The sequence below is a fragment of the Heliconius melpomene genome, chromosome 11 (assembly GCF_056956725.1).
Source record: "Heliconius melpomene rosina isolate 202511_hmr_F chromosome 11, ASM5695672v1, whole genome shotgun sequence".
NCBI classification, from domain to species: domain Eukaryota; kingdom Metazoa; phylum Arthropoda; class Insecta; order Lepidoptera; family Nymphalidae; genus Heliconius; species Heliconius melpomene.
The window spans coordinates 9,564,512-9,585,153 of NC_140399.1; the positions used below are offsets into that span (position 1 = coordinate 9,564,512).

The following is a 20,642-nucleotide window of genomic DNA, read 5'->3' on the forward strand; positions in this document are numbered from 1 at the left end:
TATTTTATTATAGGATAGAAAGATTTTTTTTGCTATTTATAAAAGGAATAAATTTAAGTCTAATACACTAGTGTAATATTATTAATCCATCTTAGTTATAATTCATATGTAAATGTATATCATAGAAAGTCTAATCTCATTGACAAAGATATAGAATACCGTGACCGAAATGTTTTGTGATGGCATAACAGAGATCGTGTCAATGTATTGATGACGATAAATATTCAATTATTATCTTTTCTTTTGAATAAAGCCTCGTTGAAGCATATTTAAGCAGTTAAGGATCATCTGTACGTCAGTTGAATGAGCCTAGTTGTTGCATTTATTATTGTGGTTTTCGTGACTGCCACGTAGATGGTACTAGTGATTTCTGTATTTAGACCTCACGTCACCCTAGCTGCGCGCGCTTGTTGTTTGTAAATATTTGCTACTTTTTTACATTGGATAGCCACGTGAAATTCGAAGGTGAGTTTGTGTTCGAAGGTGAGTATTCAGCTCTGTTATAGCGAAGGGTGGATCATCTTCAGCGAGTTTTTTTATTACGTCGTTATTTATACGTCCTCGAATGTGTAGATAAACTTTCTTTGTCCTAAGTTGTGCAGGAATCATTACAACCTTCCGTACTCTTTTTTTTCAACTTCATTCCCATACAATATTTTGGCTAGGAGATAGTTATCTATAACCAATCTCAAGTCCTTGGAAAACGACGTTCTTAGTACGTCTTTTTGGCTCAAAGACTCCTTCTTAACCTCTAGCTCACGACCACAGTGGAGGCAATGGTTTCTGAGGGAGGTATTCCTAGCTTTGAGGATATGGTTTCCTCACATCCACTATAAATAACTTCCGTGTATAAGTACATCATCAAGCTAGGTTGGTACTACCAATTTCCGTGTGGAGTTCAACGTTTATTTTCTTGAAAAATGTAGATAAGTTCGGCCACTTGCTGGATGAAAAAAGTCAATTAATGTAACATATCAAAATAACTACGACATTTAAAAAAAATGTGACAATAATAATATTTTTTGAGATGTTTTTAACAGAGTGCAATTATTTACACAGAACAATGCCGCAGTAATATTTTTAAAATATACACTTAATATTATAATATATATGCGCTTTCTTTAATTGGTCAAGTGTAGAAGTTGCACGTGTGCACTCATTTTGTATGAAATAAACTACAAAATAAGTTTGAAAGGAATCGCAGACTTTAATATTAGTTTTTAATTTCAGTTTAATTCTTCCACGCTACCTCAAAACTTGACAGACTTGGGCTTATTTTTTTTTTGGATTTATGCAGTCGGGATTTTTGTTTTTTTATATTTTTGGAGAAGTTAATTTAGTTATCAAGATATTTCTTATATTAAATGTGTATACTTTCTGGATAAACTTCAAAATGTTGCGATTCGGTTTGCTGTTGTGTTTGGTGGAGCTAACCGTGGGATATCCACCTGTTGTCAAGACGAGGGAGGAAATTGATACCTATAGACAATACTTGGAACAAAGCCGTGAAGGTTGGTTTGATAAAATTGATTAGAATAAATATAAAATAATAATTCCTCATACAATTGACATATGTATATTGAGTCCTAGTAGTTTAATAAAACGTATAAGTAGTACATTAAAAATAATGTAAAACAAAACAATTTGCCTTTTGTAATGCAAAAAGAAAAATTATTCGGTAGGATAATTAAATGTATATAGTAAATAAATGTATACATTTATTTAATATATACATTGGCGGGAATTCAAACGGCGCAGGACCGGACGGAGTGGCGAGAATTGGGGGAGGCCTATGTCCAGCAGTGGACCCTAAAAGGCTGATGGGTGGATACATTTATTTTTCTTTATATAAAACATTTTTTAAACATTTGTTTACAGACAACGGTCACCGTATAGAATCTCGCATGCTATCAAATGTCACAGGAAATGTATGGGAGAACAGTGGCAAGTTCGAAGGTGACATTTTATTAGACGACTGGCAGATAGAAGGCCTCGTTACCGACTACGCGGCTGGCAGAAATGCCTATATTTGGCCTGACAGTAGATGGCCTGGAAACGTAGTTGTATTTGAATTTAAAAAACATCAATTCAGTAAGTCAGTTGTTTATAGTTAATATTTGAAAATATAATTATGACCTAAATATAATAATATTACATCTTTACTTTTTGTGATTATAACACATTTAAAATGAAACTATTTAACTGGATTAATCACGTATACATAGGATAAGTCCAGGGCAGTTGGACATAGTCTTTGTTCAGCGTTGTTAAAAAAACTTATAAATTACGATAGAACTTTTTATTTATAATAAAACTTTGAATCAACTTCAAGACACTAAACACACAAAAAATTCTAATGATATACTTAAAAAACTTTTTTAAAATCACAATTGGCCATTCACATCACATTTATTCGATTCGATTTAGGGATTTTTTGTAATATGCATTCACTAGCGGACGCGCGCAGCTTCGCTTACTTATTTAGGGGTGACTTCTAATAAACCACGAAACATGTGTTCAATGAAATATTTTTAAGAGTCTAAATTTCAAATTTTATAAAAATCGGTGCAGATTTAATTTTTTTTCCATACAAACTTTCAACCCCTACTTCACCCCTTTAGGGTTAAATTTTGTCAAAATCCCTTCTTAGTGGATGTCCAGATTACGAAAGTAAACATCTGTCCAAATTTCACGTTTCTACCATGAGCGGTTACGGCTGTGCGTGCTTCTTACCTCAGTCAGTGAGGACAAGTCCTTTTATATATATATAGATTACAGTTATTTTACAAAGAATATTATAAATCCTTACTCAAATCAATAACATTACATTTAAGTCTGCTTCTGAACGAGTGAATTAAATTAGTTATTGACATCACCACATATGACTGTCAGTCAATTCTGCTTATTAACGCCCAATGTTAATAATGTATCTCCTATCTCCAGTTAACGTCAATCTTGTATTGTTCGACATATCTATCCAATCTCTAACCTACCTGCCAATAACCAATTCGGATAATGTCAATAGTGGATTGCAGGGCCCTCCCTGCGGTAACGATAGTTTCGTTTTACGTATCTTTTTTAAATTAACAAAATCCTAATATATATGTTAAATTAAATTTAAAATTAATTATTATTACTTATAAAAGTCCTATCAAAACTATTTTTAATAAAATAATAAATCTTTAAGTTCCAAAATATTAAAAAAGAATAAAAATTAATAATATTAAAACACTTTTTAAAACTTAATGCAATATGCTTAGGTGCGTACAATGGAACTCGAACATGTCATTTTGACAGCATATGTTTTTATAATATAATAATTAATTGTTAGTTTTAAGATACTTTATTCCTAATCCATTTTCATGTATAAATTATTAGGCATAACTTGAAACGCCATAAAATTACAACTAAACTGAACTAAAGATAATTATTTTAATTTAATTAATGGAGTCCGGCATAGTAAGGTAAGTATCGCCTGTTTTCATAATTTTGTTTATTAAGTTTATACATTTATACATGCGAAAAATTATATAAAGGGGTTAGCCTCTATAGAATTTTTGAATTTATAATAATATTAATATCGTTTTGCTTGGCTACTTCAATTTCATATTGTTTATTGCTACATTGGATAACAAAGAATAAAATTTGAGATTAAGTGCAAGATTATTATTTTAACTTATATTGATGAATGCTTTATTGAACAATGAACTAATAAATACTTTATTTTTTTCAGTAAAAACAAAACAGTGATTGCAAGAAATTCACTAAATATTTTGTAGCTTATAAGAAATGTATGGAGGATAAAGCTGATAAAATTACTAAGCATGGAGCAAGCTAGAAATAAAAAAATATTTATATAAAGAGACAAATAAAAAAATAGGTTACATTTTTTTAATAATAAAAAAATTACAATTCACATTGTTTTCCTTATTCACACCCCCAAAAACAAGTAAAACTATGATTAACTAACAATCTTCTCACTTTAGTAATTAATAATTATAAAATATTTGAATAATTATTCATCTTATAAAACAATTATTTACGTCCTTTCTGTGATATCTTATATTGCAGCGCTGTCCTCATTATCTATCATGTCATGAATTGATATTTCCATTCCTGGTACTTCCTCTAAATTAAGATCTCTGCAAATGGAGTGCCATAATATGAAATTGTCTTGCAGATGTTCTAAAAATATAAAATTTGTATATTAGGTATATAATTCATAAATATTAATAAGTTTAATACTATTTACACATCATACTAATAAATTATAATAAGTTTTTTTTTATATGGTCCGTCCTCTTTTTTCCATACCATAGGTAATATTAGGTTAACATAATACCTTTCTATTATGTTCCTGGTTTAATATATGCTTGCTTGCAGCTTTGCTTCAGTACTTGGATTAAGAACTTGTGTTAATAAATATGGTCTATTTGGTACTTTACTTCCATTGATTACCATAATGTCTTGCATTACATTTTGCTGCCTATAATAAAATATAAAATATTATTTTACAAATATATAAGATAGTAATTTGGAAAATCAGCAACTGAAATTAATAAGCCCAGAGCTCAAATTAAGAAATGATATGGTAATTTGTAACTGAGTTAAACTGAGACTTATACAAAAAAAAGTTTCCATAATTTGCCTGCTTTTGTAAAGAAAACTTTATATAACTTAATAATACTCACATGGCGATTAAACACATAGGTATGCGAGTGCAATCAATTGCAGCAATAACTGCAGGAAAGGCACCAACTTGATAGAAGTTTTTAGCACTCTCTTGATATATTTTTATATGTTCACTGCATATATTTGTAATTGCTGACACTGACTACATAACACTATCATTACTATCACTCGAAGAAATGTCATTCCACATATTTACTTACTTTAAAAATCAAATATAATATAAATGCAATCTTGCAATTCGGGGATATGATAAAGTAAACCCCAAAATATCGCCCAATGTTAATAATCGATCCTAATCCATAAATTGCTACCATAGATTAAAATATCAATCTATTATTTGAGTTTAGCTTGCCAATAACCTATCGCAGTACTTCATTTTCAATCTTTAACTTCAATCTATCGTTGGGAGGACTAACTGGAGATGAAGAGGGAACTTTGTATGAAAATTACAGCTTGTGCGTGCCAATAAACGATCTGTCCATTTTGACATTACGTTGGATAGCAAAAATGACAGCTAATTGCGATCCGACATATTTTGGGGTTTACTTTATCATATCCCCGGATTGCAAAATTGCATTTATATTATATTTGATTTTTAAAGTAAATAAATATGTGGAGTGACATTTCTTCGAGTGATAGTAATGATAGTGTTATGTAGTCAGTGTCAGCAATTACAAATATATGCAGTGAGCATATAAAAATATATCAAGAGAGTGCTAAAAACTTCTATCAAGTTGGTGCCTTTCCTGGAGTTATTGCTGCAATTGATTGCACTCGAACACTTATGTGTTTAATCGCCATGTGAGTATTATTAATTTATATAAAGTTTTCTTTACAAAAGCAGGCAAATTATGGAAACTTTTTTTTGTATACTTAATCTCAGTTTAATTAGTAAATTACCATTTCATTTCTTAATTTGAGCTCTGGGCTTATTAATTTCAGTTGCTGATTTTCCAAATTACTATCTCATATATTTGTAAAATAATATTTTATATTTTATTATAGGCAGCAAAATGTGATGCAAGACCTTATGGTAATCAATGGAAGTAAAGTACCAAATAGACCATATTTATTAACACAAGTTCTTAATCCAAGTACTAAAGCAAAGCTTCAAGCAAGCATATATGAAACCAGGAACATAATAGAAAGGTATTATGTTAACCTAATATTACCTATGGTATGGAAAAAAGGGGACAGACCATATAAAAAAAAATCTTATTATAATTTATTAGTATGATGTGTAAATAGTATTAAACTTATTAATATTCTTGAATTATATACCTAATATAGAAATTTTATATTTTTAGAACATTTGCAAGATAATTTCATATTATGGCACTCCATTAGCAGATATCTTAATTTGGAGGAAGTACCAGGAATGGAAATACCTTCATGACATGATAGATAATGAGGACAGCGCTGCAATATAAGATATCACAGAAAGGACGTAAATAATTGTTTTATAAGATGAATAATTATTCAAATATTTTATATTTATTAATTACTTAAGTGAGAAGATTGTTAGTTAATCATAGTTTTACTTGTTTTTGGGGGTGAATAAGGAAAACAATGTGTATTGTAATTTTTTTATTATTAAAAAAATGTAACCTATTTTTCTATTTGTCTCTTTATATAAATATTTTTTATTTCTTAATTCTAGCTTGCTCCATGTTTAGTAATTTTATCAGCTTTATTCTCCATACATTTCTTATAAGCTACAAAATATTTAGTGAATTTCTTGCAATCACTGTTTTGTTTTTACTGAAAAATAGTAAATATAAATAGTAAAAAGTATTTATTAGTTCATTGTTCAATAAAGCATTCATCAATATAAGTTAAAATAATAATCTTGCACTTAATCTCAAATTTTATTGTTTGTTATCCAATGTAGCAATAAACAATATAAAATTGAAATAGCCAAGCAAAATGATATTAATATTATAATGAATTCAAAAATTCTATAGAGGTTAACGCCTTTATATAATTTTTCGCATGTATATTTAAACTTAATAAACAAAATTATGAATACATACGACACTTACCTTACTATGCCGGACTCCATTAATGAAATTAAAATAATTATCTTTAGTTCAGTTTAGTTGTAATTTTATGGCGTTCCAAGTTATGTTTAATAATTTATACATGAAAATGGGTTAGGAATAAAGTATCTTAAAACTAACAATTAATTATTATATTATAAAAACATATGCTGTCAAAATGACATGTTCAAGTTCCATTGTACACACCTAAGCATATTGCATTAAGTTTTGAAAAGTGTTTTAATATTATTAATTTTTATTCTTTTTTAATGTTTTGGGACTTAAAGGTTTATTATTTTATTAAAAATAGTTTTTATAGGACTTTTATAAGTAATAATAATTAATTTTAAATTTAATTTAGCATATATATTAGGATTTTGTTAATTAAAAAAAGATACGTAAAACGAAACTGTCGTTACCGCAGGGAGGGCCCTGCAATCCACTTTTGATGATAAGTTGACATTATCCGGAATGGTTATTGGCATGCAGGTTAGAGATTGGATAGATATGTCGAACATTCCAAGATGGACGTTAACTGGAGATCGGAGATACATTATTAATTTCGGGCGTATGTCGGATCGCAATTAGCTATCATGTTTGCTATCCAACGTAATGTCAAAATGGACAGATCGTTTATTGGCACGCACGAGCTGTCATTTTCATACAAAGTTCCCTCTTAATCTCCAGTTAGCCCTCCCAACGATAGATTGAAAATAAAGATTGAAAATGAAGTACTTCGATAGGTTATTGGCAAGCTAAACTCAAAAAATGGATTGATATTTGGATAAGGATTGATTATTAACATTGGGCGTAAATGAATAATCATATAGTTCAAGCAGGCGAAGCCGCTGGCAGGCCGCTAGTTTATTATAAATGTGATAATAAAAATAGTAGATATTTTTTAGGTTCAAAGCAAATGTTGGCCATTAGGGATGCTATGAGTTTGATTGAGCGTAATTCCTGCGTGAGATTCCGTCCTCGCAACGGCAACGAGCCTAACTATGTCTTAATTACTGTAAGTCATTGTTAATTTTTTTTTGTAATATTTGTGAGTTTCAATTGTGCATTATTTCATTATACAAAAAAATACACCGATAAAAATGATCATCACATAGAGCAAAGAGTCTTTTTTTATTTTGTGAAAGTTAAAACATGTTTTTTTATTATCTCGAGGGACCTTTTCTGCAAAACGTGCAAAAACATCATATTTAAAAGTATTTTATTTTAAAATAGGGACGATCTGAAGGATGCCACTCAAGTGTCGGCTTTACGCGCACTCGTGGTGAGCACACAATAAATTTGGCCCGAAGCAACCCTGGTCAAGGATGTCTTCAAACCACCGTGATCGTCCACGAATGGCTTCATGTCCTCGGCTTTTACCACATGCAGTCCACTTATAATAGAGATGACTTTGTTCGCATCGAATTGCAAAATATTCAAGATGGTAAGACGTAATTTTTGAAATCTCTTACATTAAATCGCCATAGGTAGACGGTTAAAATATATTACGCTTAAAATATATTTTTATATTTCTGCTATTATGTGCTAAAACGTTATACAGGGTGGAAGAGGCAGCGCTCCTTTTACTGAAACTGCATATAGGGTAAAATATTTCAAACCCAGAACTAAAGAAATTAATCAAGGTACCTCAACAGTTTGGACGTAGGATTTTTTTCATTTCACGATTTTTATCCATACCGATACCTATTTCGTGTGACGCACACATACATGCGACGTTGCCGCTTTGACAGGTGTGTACGTGTTTATGTTATACTCGACTAATGGTGTTTTTAAAACGATAATTTTATTATTTATTTTGTTTGAAAAAAATACTTTTTCATTTTTGGGAAATAGTGTTTTTCTGAATTATGTTAAGCTTTTATAGAGTAGTTAAAACTGTAGTTTCATTTAAAGTGGTGCTGACAATTCCACCCTATATATATATTGATTGGAATTGTCATTTATATACAGGGTGTCCCAGGAGTCAACGATAAAACGAAAACAGGTGATAGACCAAGTCGTGACAGTTATGAGAAAAATATAAAAAAAAATCTGTGTCAAGTATTTTTGATATTATATTGATTTAAAAAAATCGGAAAAACCGACACCTGTGATGATTTTTCAAGTCCTAAGACTACAAATATTACTCTTTTTTCATTTTTTTTCTGTAATGTAATCGTGAGTAACCCTTCTATGAATTATAGTTTAAGATTGAAATATACCTGCATCCTGCATTAGGGGCTGGCCCAGGACTTATAAGGATAGTGCTCGAGTCCGGGCTCTCGCAGGCCATATATTCGGTCTTTAACACATTGCCAATATGCATTTCATTCATGGAGAGTGGTTATGTAATGCTAATGCTGCAGCTAGAATGTATCGGAAAAGATACCAAAACTCTGAACGTCATCCCGATTGTCGTGTATTTCGGTTTTTGCTCTCTTCAACGAAGAAGTAATCCAGCAAGTATGATTATAATGGTACACCATTTCGGAATCCAGATTAAATGTGCCAAACTTTTAAAGTTACTTGCAAAAACAGTGTAGTACATTTTTTTTACAGTACAGTCGGTTAAAGTTGGATGTAGTAAATATTTTGAATTTAATGTTTGGCAAAAACACCACATTTTATTGAAAATCGATGCAGGTATATTTCAATCTTAAACTGTAATTCATAGAAGGGTTACTCATGATTATATTACAGAAAAAAAATGAAAAAAGAGTAATATTTGTAGTCTTAGGATTTGAAAAATCATCACAGGCTGTCGGTTTTTCCGATATTTTTTTAAATCAATATAATATGAAAAATACATGACACAGATTTTTTTTTATATTTTTCTCATAACTGTCACGACTTGGTCTATCACCTGTTTTCGTTTAATCGTTGACTCCTGGGACATCCTGTATATATATGTAGAAGCATCAGAAGGGGCCTCAAAGCGGTCTTGGCTGTTACTATTCATTTGTGGGCGTTATAGCAACGGAGATGTTTAAATAAAAGTCGCACTTATGTTCTACAATGTCTTATTTCTCGTTTACACAACAGTTTTACAATAAATATCACAAGATTTATAAAATTACAATAGATTAGGAGCCAATAGGTTAATTGGTGCACAACTCACGCCATAGCTGTCAACCAATGACGTCTGCTATTCTTCGTGGCTACACCTACTACCCTATTCGGGGTTACCCGCTCCATTTAAAATATTCTTCTAATATAATCCATTACATTAATCAATTAAAATCGAAATGTAATAATTGCGAAATTATAATTAAAACTAATACATAGCATCGCGCCGTCACGGCCGTCCTGCATCGTCACACGCCCTCGTGTGCATGGGTTCAATCTGTGAACAATAAACATAGTGCTTTGCAATACGTCCCGTTCGGTCTTCCTGACCACACAATATCTCCCCTTAGTGGATGTAACAGTGAACTCATAGTGATTACAATTTTATTACAAATACTACGAAATGTTTCGTATAAGGCAAACATAACAATCTTACAAATGTCACATCCGTTAGTCAATACCACATAGGTTAACAGTCACACAGACAAGTCATTGCCACAACGGTTAGTAGTTGCCACACAGGCCAGTCATTGCCACACAGGCTACTTTTTGCCACACAGGCTAGCCATTGCCACACAGGCTAATACTTGCCACACAGGCTAGTCATTGCCACACAGGCTAGCTGCTGCCACAGAGGCCAGCTGCTGCCACACAGGCCAGCTGTTGCCACACAGGCCAGGTGCTGCCACACAGGCCAGGTGCTGCCACACAGGCCAGCTGCTGCCACACAGGCCAGCTGCTGCCACACAGGCCAGCTGCTGCCACACAGGCTAGCTGCTGCCACACAGGCCAGCTGCTGCCACACAGGCTACTCGTCACCACACAGGCTACTCGTTGCCACACAGGCCACTCATCGCCACACAGGCCACTCGTCGCCACACAGGCTACTCGTCGCCACACAGGCCACTCGTCGCCACACAGGCTACTCGTCGCCACACAGGCTAGTCGTTGCCACAAGGGCTAGTCGTTGCCACAAAGGCTAGTCGTTGCCCCAAAGTCTAGTCGTTGCCACAAGGGCTAGTCGTTGCCACAAAGGCTAGTTTTTCTTTTTTTTTTTTTTGTTTATTTTTTTGTGTTTGTTTTGTTTGTTTTAGCTTTGTTTGTTTGTCTTAGCCACACAGGCTACTACAGGGTAAAAGGGTATGTAACTATTTAACATGGCCATCATCGGCACATTCTGACTTTATTTAGTTGCTTGCAATCTCCGGCACTACTACGTGCTACTAGAATTGAAAGCCAATTACTACGGACTTACGGGCTCTTTTAAAAGTTTTTAAAATTTTGGGTCGAGCTTGGTTTGGTTACAGCACATAATCACCTACTTAATTCTTTAACTTTGCTTTACGTTTATCAAACTAAACCTTCTCAGAAGAAGCATTAGCTTCTTTTGCTCGTGTCGATTGCTCGATAATAAGATTCAAATCAAATTCATCCGTGGTTAATTACATTAAGTTTAGAGGCATAGAAACCTTTACTACTAACAATTCTAAAGGACTCGCTCTGGTTATCCTACTCATAATAGCTGCGCTAATAGCTAGCTGATTGTCAGGTAGTGCATCTTGCCATAACTTATTATTATTTATCTCGACAGAGCTGACTTTATTAAAGAGCATTCGGCAACAGAACCAAAACAAAATGAAAACTTCTCACCAGATTCATCTAAGAACTGATCCATAGCTAGTTGAATGGAGCAAACATTCACCCATCGTTCAACCCGTTCATCGCTTGCCTTGGTATCCATACTAATGCAGCACATTGCGATGTGGCCGCATTCACCACACGTGAAGCAAGTTGGAGTAATCACCTTCATATGCACACCAACTTCCTTAGACTGTAGAGATGAGGTAGTATCTGAAAACTCACAACGTAAATAAGAAATTGCTATTACAACCACTATTGCCACAACAATCACTGAGTACGTGACCCTGCTTGTCACAGTTATAGCATCGCTGTGATGATTCTATTAGTGGCTTTTTCACTTCCATAGTCGGAGTAGTCTTCTCACTAATCGGATGTCCTCTCTTTCTTTGAAAGAGACTGAAGCGAGCATTTCATTCCCAAGGCGTGTTATCATTTATAACATCATTAATTTGGTAATAATCTTAGCTGGCATCCTGCATGACATTCAATAGACATTATTTTCATACATGTTTATCCTCTAAATATTTCTGAACAGTGTAATAAGCTGCGCCCGACATACGCAGATAAACACTCGTCTTCCCTTGGACCACCATTGTGTAATCGCCATCAATTGCAGCTGGAGTCTCAACAGTATCAAATCTAGCTAAGAACAGATATTTAAATTGTGGCCATTTAAGTCCGGGAAAAATTAGATTGGGCAAATCAAGATGACGCCGATCCCTTGAGTACCTGAGCATTATAAAAGGCTTTTTCCCAGGTTCTCCTTTTACTAGTAAAACGGTGTCATCAGTAAAAGACACAATTTTTCAAAAGTTTATAGGTAAATTCAATATTAAAATAGTGTTGGTCCCAATATACTTCCCTGTGGAATGCCATATATGATAGGAAGGTTTATGCTGATATATTCTTCTATTTTAGTGCTTTGAATTCTATCCGTGAGATAGCTTTCGAATAGTTTGTGTTCATTACCCCTTACACCAAAATCACAGTTAGATTTTAACGAATCTATAATTCTTACAACTTCAATTTCATCAGTATCAAGTAAAACGAACGACAATTTGATGTTATCTCCTTGTGGTTTTCCACTAATATTAGGAGACCTATTTTTTTTATCTTCTCGGCAAGATTTCCACCAATGCTGACAAATTATTCATTAACTATGTCAACTGAATCCTGCGAGAACTTGAGTTCCGCATTAAATCAGAAGCGATATTCTTACTGTCACGAATACTTAACTTATTTTTTAATACTTTCCTTTATAATTGCAATCAATCTCGGATTTGTCAAATTCTCTCTTAACTCTTTTTGTGCCTTGCTCATTGTAATTATGAAATCACTGCCATAAATAAGTTTTTCTTATAAACATATGTCACACCAAGTGAGAACGTCGTGGTCTGCAGCATCAGAATTAAACTTTCGTAACTTTTTTTTAAATGTCAGATACTAATGGCTCCCGTAAAATTTTGTTTCTGCATGTCAAAAATAAATTTTCAACTTCACATTTTTTTACAATTTTCACATCTTGTCAAATTTTAACACTTTATCCTGTATTTTGTTCCTCATTAGTTGCTGGTAATCCCACTTCTGATGTAGAAGCATCAGAAGGGGCCTCAAAGCGGTCTTGGCTGTTACTATTCATTTGTGGGCGTTATAGCAACGGAGATGTTTAAATAAAAGTCGCACTTATGTTCTACAATGTCTTATTTCTCGTTTACACAACAGTTTTACAATAAATATCACAAGATTTATAAAATTACAATAGATTAGGAGCCAATAGGTTAATTGGTGCACAACTCACGCCATAGCTGTCAACCAATGACGTCTGCTATTCTTCGTGGCTACACCTACTACCCTATTCGGGGTTACCCGCTCCATTTAAAATATTCTTCTAATATAATCCATTACATTAATCAATTAAAATCGAAATGTAATAATTGCGAAATTATAATTAAAACTAATACATAGCATCGCGCCGTCATATATATAAATATCATTGAAGAGGTATGTAGAGACCGTAGCGCTATGTTCACTCTGACAACCCTGCAACGAATAAAGCGTGAAGCTATGTATATATCTATGTTTTAAAAACCATATTTAGTTGATATAGCTTATTATTTAAAAGACAACATAGCTTTATAAATTGTGTCTTTTTTTAAGATACATATATCGTTGTTTTTTATAGGCAAGGCCCACAATTTCAATAAATACGGCAATGATGTCGTGAGCAATCTTGGCCTACCCTATGAGCACACCAGCTGCATGCACTACAGTTCTCACGCTTGTAGCAAAAATGGACAACCTACCATTGTACCTCTTAAGGTAAGACGATATATATTTTTATAAGAGTGAAAAAGTATATTTTAAAAATACAGACATTATGAACTACCTTATTTTAGTTACGGTGCAATGAAATAATGGTAGGTAGTGAAGCCAGTCGTGGTGCATAAGAGACACAAGCGTGCGACTGTAAATGAGACAGATTGTGGGTTTGATTTCCACTCGAAGAAATAAAATGCACGTGGTGAATGGTGACGAAGCACTGGCGTTGAGTTCCGCCACAAAGCACGCAATGCCTCTCGAATTCGGTGGAACTTGTGGATCGGAATTATCTTAATGGAAAAGGTGTCTATTGACAATGGATTGCTAGGGTCTCTCTGCTTTCCCTACTACGCGATATATTACTGTGCGTCATTTGGAAGTCATGAAAACTTCATCAAATAACGTATCATCATTATTCGTTAAAAGTTGAACTACATAATTATATATTAATATATATTTACATTACCACTAGCCTTTCGTTGGAACTATGGGGCAAATTGACCGAGTTACTGACAACGATTGGCTAAGACTAAGAAGACATTACAACTGCCCTGGAGCGTGGAACCGTGATGGCGTCAAACGACCAAGTATTCCTGAACCAGGAGAGATAACTCCAGACATTGTGACTGGAGAAAATAATAGTAGTAGTAGTATTAGATACTCGGCTGATGACGCTATATAGATAAAAAGATAGTGTATGACACTACAGCTTTGTTATTTAATAAAACATTAATTTTAGTAGTTTTCAAAATAGAAGGTACGACAAAATTACTTGTAAATTTTTCTATTAATGATTAATATTAATTAATCATCACCTAAGTGCATTAGCCTATTTACCTCCTGTGCTATATCAAAATATTTGTACTTTGTAAATTGTCTGGTCTTAGTACACCGGTAAAAAGTGCAAATACTCATGTAAATATGGTAAAAAATCAATTTAAACGTAGTCAATTCTCGTAATTAGAATAAAAATTTTTTACTGTTTCATGATTTGAGTACATTTTTTAACATGTTGTCATTGAGCTGCGCCTATGAAACTTTCAGACATTATTGTATACTAATATTAGTACTTTTTAAAATTGAATCTGAAAAGAAATCACCAGTAATTTTTTTTCGCTACACCCCATGAACGTTTTAGAAATAAAATTGCTTATTTAAAATTTAATTTTGTTTCCTTGTTATTTCCAAGATTTATAAGCCGATACTTTTGAAATATTGCATTACACAAAAGACCTACGTATTTGCCAATTTTCTTCAAGAATCCAAAAAAAAAAAATCACAAATTCCCAAATATCTGCCGAACAACTGAAAATCGGCTAACATACATGGGGGTGAAACGGATAGTTACTGAAGTCCTCTACCCATAGACAACCGTTGATCTGTCGATCGTGTTACACTTGTATATAATATTCCAGATTATTAGCCTGTTTTTTTCTTTGATGTTTCTTTGTTTATGTCAATGGAAAATGCTCATCATGTTTAACAACTTTTGTTTAGTTTTTATCGTTTAGGTGGACCACTACATTTAAATGCATTAGGTGTGGAAGTCTTTGTAATTCAAATATAAACTTGAATCGTGATCTTGCCCGGGCTTAATAGTAAATAGCTACACAACAAAAAAAATCATTCAAATCTGTCAAGTATTTCAAAAAATACAGTTATTTAAAAAGACATACCTACAGATATAAAAAAAAAATTATAACTCATAGATTCGTGTTTTATTGCTATTAAATGTTTTATTATAAAAATCTTCAATTCTGTTGTGATTGAAGACTTCTATCATTTTTTTTTTGCTATTTATAAAAGGAATTAATTAAAGTCTAATACTCTAGTGTAATATTATTAATCCATCTTAGTTATAATTCATATGTAAATGTATATCATAGAAAGTCTAATCTCATTGACAAAGATGTAGAATACCGTGACCGAAATGTTTTGTGATGGCATAACAGAGATCGTGTCAATGTTTTGATGACGATAAATATACAAGTATCTTTTTTTTTGAATAAAGCCTCGCTGAGGCGTATTTAAGCAGCCTAAGATCATCTGCATGTCAGTTGAATGAGCCTACTTGTTGCATTTATTATTGTGGTTTCCGCAAGATTGTACTAGTGACTTCTGGATTTAGACCTCACGTCACCCTAGCTGCGAGCGCTTGTTGTTTGTAAATATTTGCTACTTTTTTTACATTGGACAGCCACGTACAATTCGAAGGTGAGTTTGTGTTCGAAGGTGAGTATGCAACTCTGTTATAGCGAACGGTGGATCATCTTCAGCGAGTTTTTTTTATTACGTTGTCATTTATACGCCCTCAAATGTGTAGGTAACCTAACTGGTCGAACGACTCATTTTTGTCTGCACAAACAGTTTTAGCTATAAGTTCTGCCGATTTTTATGGGGTCAAAGTGATACCTCCTATATCTTTAAATAAAAGATCTTCCTGCCTCTTGGTGGTTTATAAATTTTCTTTGTCCTAAGTTGTGCAGAAATCCGTACGTACTAATAATTACAACCTTCCGTACTAGTTTTTTTTTAACTTCATTCCTATACAATGTTTTGGCTAGGAGATAGTTATCTATTACAAATCACATATCCTTGGAAGAGCGACGTTCCTAGTACGCCTTTTTTGCTCAAAGACTCCTTCTTAACCTCTAACTCACGACCACAGTGGAGGCAATGGTTTCTGAGGGAGGTATTCCCAGCTTTGAGTGTATGGTTTCACGTGCACTATAAATAACTTCCGTGTATAAATAAGTACATCATCAAGCTAGGTTGGTACTACCAATTTCTGTGTGAAGTTAACGTTTATTTTCTTGAAAAATGTAGAAATGTTCGGTCACTTGGTGGATGAAAATAGTCAATTAATATAACATATTAAAATTATCTACGACATTTAAAAAAAGGTGTGACGATAATAATATTTTTTGAACAGTTTTTAACAGAGTGCAATTACTTACACAGAACAATGCCGCAGTAATATTTTTAAAGTATACACTTAATATTATAAAATATATGAGCTTTCTTTAATATTATAAAATATATGAGCTTTCTTTTATTTGTGTAACAAGAAATCGTAGACTTTAATATTAGTTTTTAATTTCAGTTTGATTCTTCCACGCTACCTCAAAACTTGACAAACTTGGGCTTGTTTTTTTTTGGATTTATGCAGTCGGGATTTTCGTTTCTTATATTTTTTGACAAATTAATTTAATTATCAAGATATTTCTTATATTACCTATATATTGAATGTATATACTTTCTGGAGAAACTTCAAAATGTTGCGATTTGGTTTGCTGCTTTGTTTGGTGGAGCTAACCGTGGGATATCCACCTGTTGTCAAGACGAGGGAGGAAATTGATGCCTTTAGACAATACTTGGAAAAAAGCCGTGAAGGTTGGTTTGATAAAATTGATTAGAATAAATATAAAATAATAATTCCTCATACATTGACATATTCATATTGACCACTAGTAGTTTAATAAAACGTATAAGTAGTACATTAAAAATAATGTAAAACAAAACAATTTGCCTTATGTAATGCAAAAGAAAAATGATTCGGTAGAATAATTAAATGTATATATTATATAAATGTATATATTTATTATTCTTTATATAAAACATTTTTCAAAACATTTCTTGAATTTACAGACAACGATTACCATATAGAATCTCGCATGCTATCAAATGTCACAGACAATATATGGGAGAACAGTGGCAAGTTCGAAGGTGACATTTTATTAGACGACTGGCAGATAGAAGGTTTAGTTACGGACTACGCGGCAGGCAGAAATGCTTTCATTTGGCCTGACACTAGATGGCCAAGAAACATTGTTGTATTCGAATTTAAAAAACATCAATTCAGTGAGTCAGTTGTTTATTGTTAATATTTAGAAAATTAATTTGAAAGAGAACATCATTAATATAATATAATAATATTACCTATGTAATTTACGCGATTATAACACATTTAACTGGATTAATTACGTATACATAGGATAAGTCCAGGGTTTAGTCAGTGGGACCCGTATAGCTGTCGAGTCTACCATGAAGTTTCTGGAATTGGTTCTCGACAGCCGATGGCAATTCGGGCCCCACTTCCGGAGGTTTGCGCCCAAATTGATAGGCGCTACGGGCGCGCTTTCAACGTTATTACCCAACTTTGGGGGCCCGAGCGCCGCCTAGAGGTAGTATGAATCGTGCGGTCCGTTGCCTTATATTGAGCCCCTGCGATGGATATGACGGGCGGCACTTTTGCCATTCTGCGCAGAGGGTTTCCGTTCTGACCAGATCCCCGCCATGGTGTCGAGGCCAAGCGCGACGTTGAGTTCTGCTACTCAACACACAATGCTTCCAGAACTCGACGGAAAGTGGGGTGTGATAATAAAAATGAAAATAATAGAATTTTCTAGGTTCAAAGCAAATGTTGGCCATTAGGGATGCTATGAGTTTGATCGAGCGTAATTCCTGCGTGAGATTCCGTCCTCGCAACGGTAACGAGCCTAACTATGTCTTAATTACTGTAAGTCATTGTTAATTTTTTTTTGTAATATTTGTGAGCTTAAATTGTGCATTATATATATCATTATACTTAAAAAATACACCGATAAAAAAGACCATCACATAAAGCATAGAGTCTTTTTTTATTTTGTGAAAGCTAGATCATGTTTTTTTATTATCTCGAGAGACATTTTCTGCAAAATGTGCAGATTTCAAGAAAGAAGCTAATGCTAAGCTATCTCATTTTGAGAACAGCCTGTTTGTTCACAGCAAAGTTCTAAGCCGAACTTTGTCTCGATCGCCCGATCCACCTACCAGCACCACTCAATCAGTCTAGGAAAACATACATCTTAATAATATTATCTAAACCCACAATCATTGCTTCTTCTTAACACAGCATCTATTACTAAATGATTTGGATTACTTTATTTTAAAAAGCATCATATTTAAAAGTATTTTGTTTTATAATAGGGACGATCTGAAGGATGCCACTCCACTATCGGCTATTCGCGCACTCGTGGTGAGCACACATTAAATTTGGCACGTAGCGACCCTGGTCAAGGATGTCTCCGCACCGCCGTGATCGTCCACGAATGGTTTCATGCCCTCGGCTTTTACCACATGCAGTCCACTTATAATAGAGATGACTATGTTCGCATCGAATCGCAAAATATTAAAGATGGTAAGACGTAATTTTTGTAATCTCTTACATTAAATCTTAACACTTCTTAACACACTTTTAAACATCAACCACATTTAGTTGATATAGCTTATACTTTAAAAGACAACATAGTCTTATGAGTTGTTCCTTTATTTAAGATACATATATCGTTGTTTTTTTATAGGCCAGGCCCACAATTTCAATAAATACGCCAGTAATGTCGTGACCAATCTTGACGTACCCTATGAGTACACCAGCTGCATGCACTACAACTCTCTTGCTTTTAGCAAAAATGGACAACCTACCATTGTACCTCTCAGGGTAAGACAGTATATTTTTAAAAGAGTGAAAAAGTTTATTTTAAAAATAACAGACGTTATGAAGTACCTAATTTAAGTTATGGCGCAATAAAATATTGGTTGGTGAGGCCAGTCGTGGTGCAGGGGCACAAGCGTGCGAGGAGTTCGATTTCCAATCAAAGAAATAAAAAATATATAATGTTTTTATTTCTTCGCTCTGGTGACGAAGCAAAGTGTGGCGTTGAGTTCAGCCACGGTAAACACGCATTGCCTCTAGAATTCGGCGGAAAGTGTGGAACGGAATTATCTTAATGGAAACCAAGTCTTGACACTGGGTTCCCAAGTTCCCTCTGCCTTCCCCGCTACGAGCGGGATAATGTGTGAAAAAAAAGAATAAATCTGTCTATTATAACTCTGTGCGGCATTTTGGAGTCATGAAAAGTTCTTCATATAACGTATTATCATCCTTATTCCTTAAAGTTTAACTACATAGTTATATATTTATATTGCCACTAGTCTTTCGTTGGAACTATGGGACAGAGGGATCGAGTTACTGACAACGATTGGATAAGACTAAGAAGACACTGCAACTGCGATGGAGCGTGGTGGCGTAATGGCGTTCACCAACCAAGCACTTCTGAATCAGGAGAGATTTCTCCAGTTATTGTGACTGGAGAAAATAATAGTAGTAGTATTAGATCCTTGGCTGATGACGCTATATAGATAAAAAGATAGTGTATGACACTACAGCTTTGTTATTTAATAATACATTAATTTTCTATATGTACCGAATGACCTTGAATTGTACTGAATAAAATATATATTGAACAATGTAAGATTGAGTTTTTTTTTTATTTTTCTTAGATTTAAAAATAGGAAGGAAAATAAATAATCAAAAGCTTTAAAATAAATTACTTTTTTTATACTCAAAGTTCAAAAATGTGTTCTATGGCGAAAGGTTCTAAATATATGTGAAATAATATGAGAAAAGGTGTTCCGTTTTTCGTTAATAATTAAAAAAATCAATAAATTTAAGAAATTTTGAAAGAAGAAGAAGAAGATCCTGAAAGACAGACAGATGAGGAAATTTCCAATATAAAACTTCTAACTAACTGAACTCTATCTCTATTATGTATAATTTATTTATCACGCTGAAAATCCAGCATAATTGACTTTAAATATTTTTTTATTTGATTATACTATTGACACTTGAAAGAAAGAGAAAGTATGTAGGTTTTTCAAAAGGTTACACCGCTTATATTTGGGTCTACCTACATGCATTACATTTATTGAGATCGAAACTTATTTCTTCAGTATTTCGTAGTATTTACTTATTTTTTACTGATTATATGTAATTTGTTTTGTTGTATTTTATTTTTGTTCGTCATTTTAAAAAAAATCGTTAGAAAATTGTACTCAGTTTTTTGT

At 33.2% G+C, this 20,642-nt stretch overlaps 2 protein-coding genes and 3 long non-coding RNA genes across 5 annotated transcripts; 3 read left to right on the top strand and 2 right to left on the bottom strand.

The window, feature by feature from the left end:
- Positions 1-197: 197 nt before the first annotated feature.
- Positions 198-14,922, top strand: LOC146534800 (seminal metalloprotease 1-like). The gene is made up of 7 exons (XM_085193723.1): positions 198-465; positions 1,231-1,511; positions 1,879-2,091; positions 7,637-7,746; positions 7,965-8,175; positions 13,621-13,757; positions 14,230-14,922. Exons 2-7 carry the CDS (start codon positions 1,292-1,294, stop codon positions 14,437-14,439), a joined length of 1,101 nt encoding a protein of 366 aa, XP_085049849.1. The 5' UTR covers positions 198-465; positions 1,231-1,291; the 3' UTR covers positions 14,440-14,922.
- Positions 3,927-4,824, bottom strand: LOC146534801 (uncharacterized). The gene is made up of 3 exons (XR_014878473.1): positions 4,692-4,824; positions 4,343-4,486; positions 3,927-4,185 (listed from the first exon to the last, which is right to left on the bottom strand). It is a non-coding gene; the product is annotated as an uncharacterized LOC146534801 (long non-coding RNA).
- LOC146534802 (uncharacterized) lies at positions 5,360-6,303 on the top strand. The gene is made up of 3 exons (XR_014878470.1): positions 5,360-5,493; positions 5,698-5,841; positions 6,000-6,303. It is a non-coding gene; the product is annotated as an uncharacterized LOC146534802 (long non-coding RNA).
- Positions 6,267-6,975, bottom strand: LOC146534803 (uncharacterized). The gene is made up of 2 exons (XR_014878471.1): positions 6,735-6,975; positions 6,267-6,453 (listed from the first exon to the last, which is right to left on the bottom strand). It is a non-coding gene; the product is annotated as an uncharacterized LOC146534803 (long non-coding RNA).
- A 706-nt stretch (positions 14,923-15,628) lies between the features above and the next one.
- LOC146534804 (seminal metalloprotease 1-like) lies at positions 15,629-20,050 on the top strand. Its single transcript, XM_085193725.1, has 7 exons — positions 15,629-15,971; positions 16,861-17,150; positions 17,406-17,618; positions 18,167-18,276; positions 18,726-18,936; positions 19,100-19,236; positions 19,731-20,050. The coding sequence occupies exons 2-7, from the start codon at positions 17,033-17,035 to the stop codon at positions 19,935-19,937; spliced, it is 996 nt and encodes a 331-aa protein (XP_085049851.1). The 5' UTR covers positions 15,629-15,971; positions 16,861-17,032; the 3' UTR covers positions 19,938-20,050.
- The last annotated feature ends 592 nt before the right edge of the window (positions 20,051-20,642 follow it).

What these genes read in the sequence shown, in the direction of transcription:
- LOC146534804 (XM_085193725.1), top strand. Translation starts at nt 17,033, where the DNA reads ATGTTGCGATTTGGTTTGCTGCTTTGTTTGGTGGAGCTAACCGTGGGA. An exon ending in CTTGGAAAAAAGCCGTGAAG is followed by an intron (nt 17,151 to 17,405) that starts GTTGGTTTGATA and finishes TTGAATTTACAG; the next exon opens with ACAACGATTACCATATAGAA. An exon ending in ATTTAAAAAACATCAATTCA is followed by an intron (nt 17,619 to 18,166) that starts GTGAGTCAGTTG and finishes AGAATTTTCTAG; the next exon opens with GTTCAAAGCAAATGTTGGCC.
- LOC146534800 (XM_085193723.1), top strand. Translation starts at nt 1,292, where the DNA reads ATGCAGTCGGGATTTTTGTTTTTTTATATTTTTGGAGAAGTTAATTTA. An exon ending in CTTGGAACAAAGCCGTGAAG is followed by an intron (nt 1,512 to 1,878) that starts GTTGGTTTGATA and finishes ATTTGTTTACAG; the next exon opens with ACAACGGTCACCGTATAGAA. An exon ending in ATTTAAAAAACATCAATTCA is followed by an intron (nt 2,092 to 7,636) that starts GTAAGTCAGTTG and finishes GATATTTTTTAG; the next exon opens with GTTCAAAGCAAATGTTGGCC.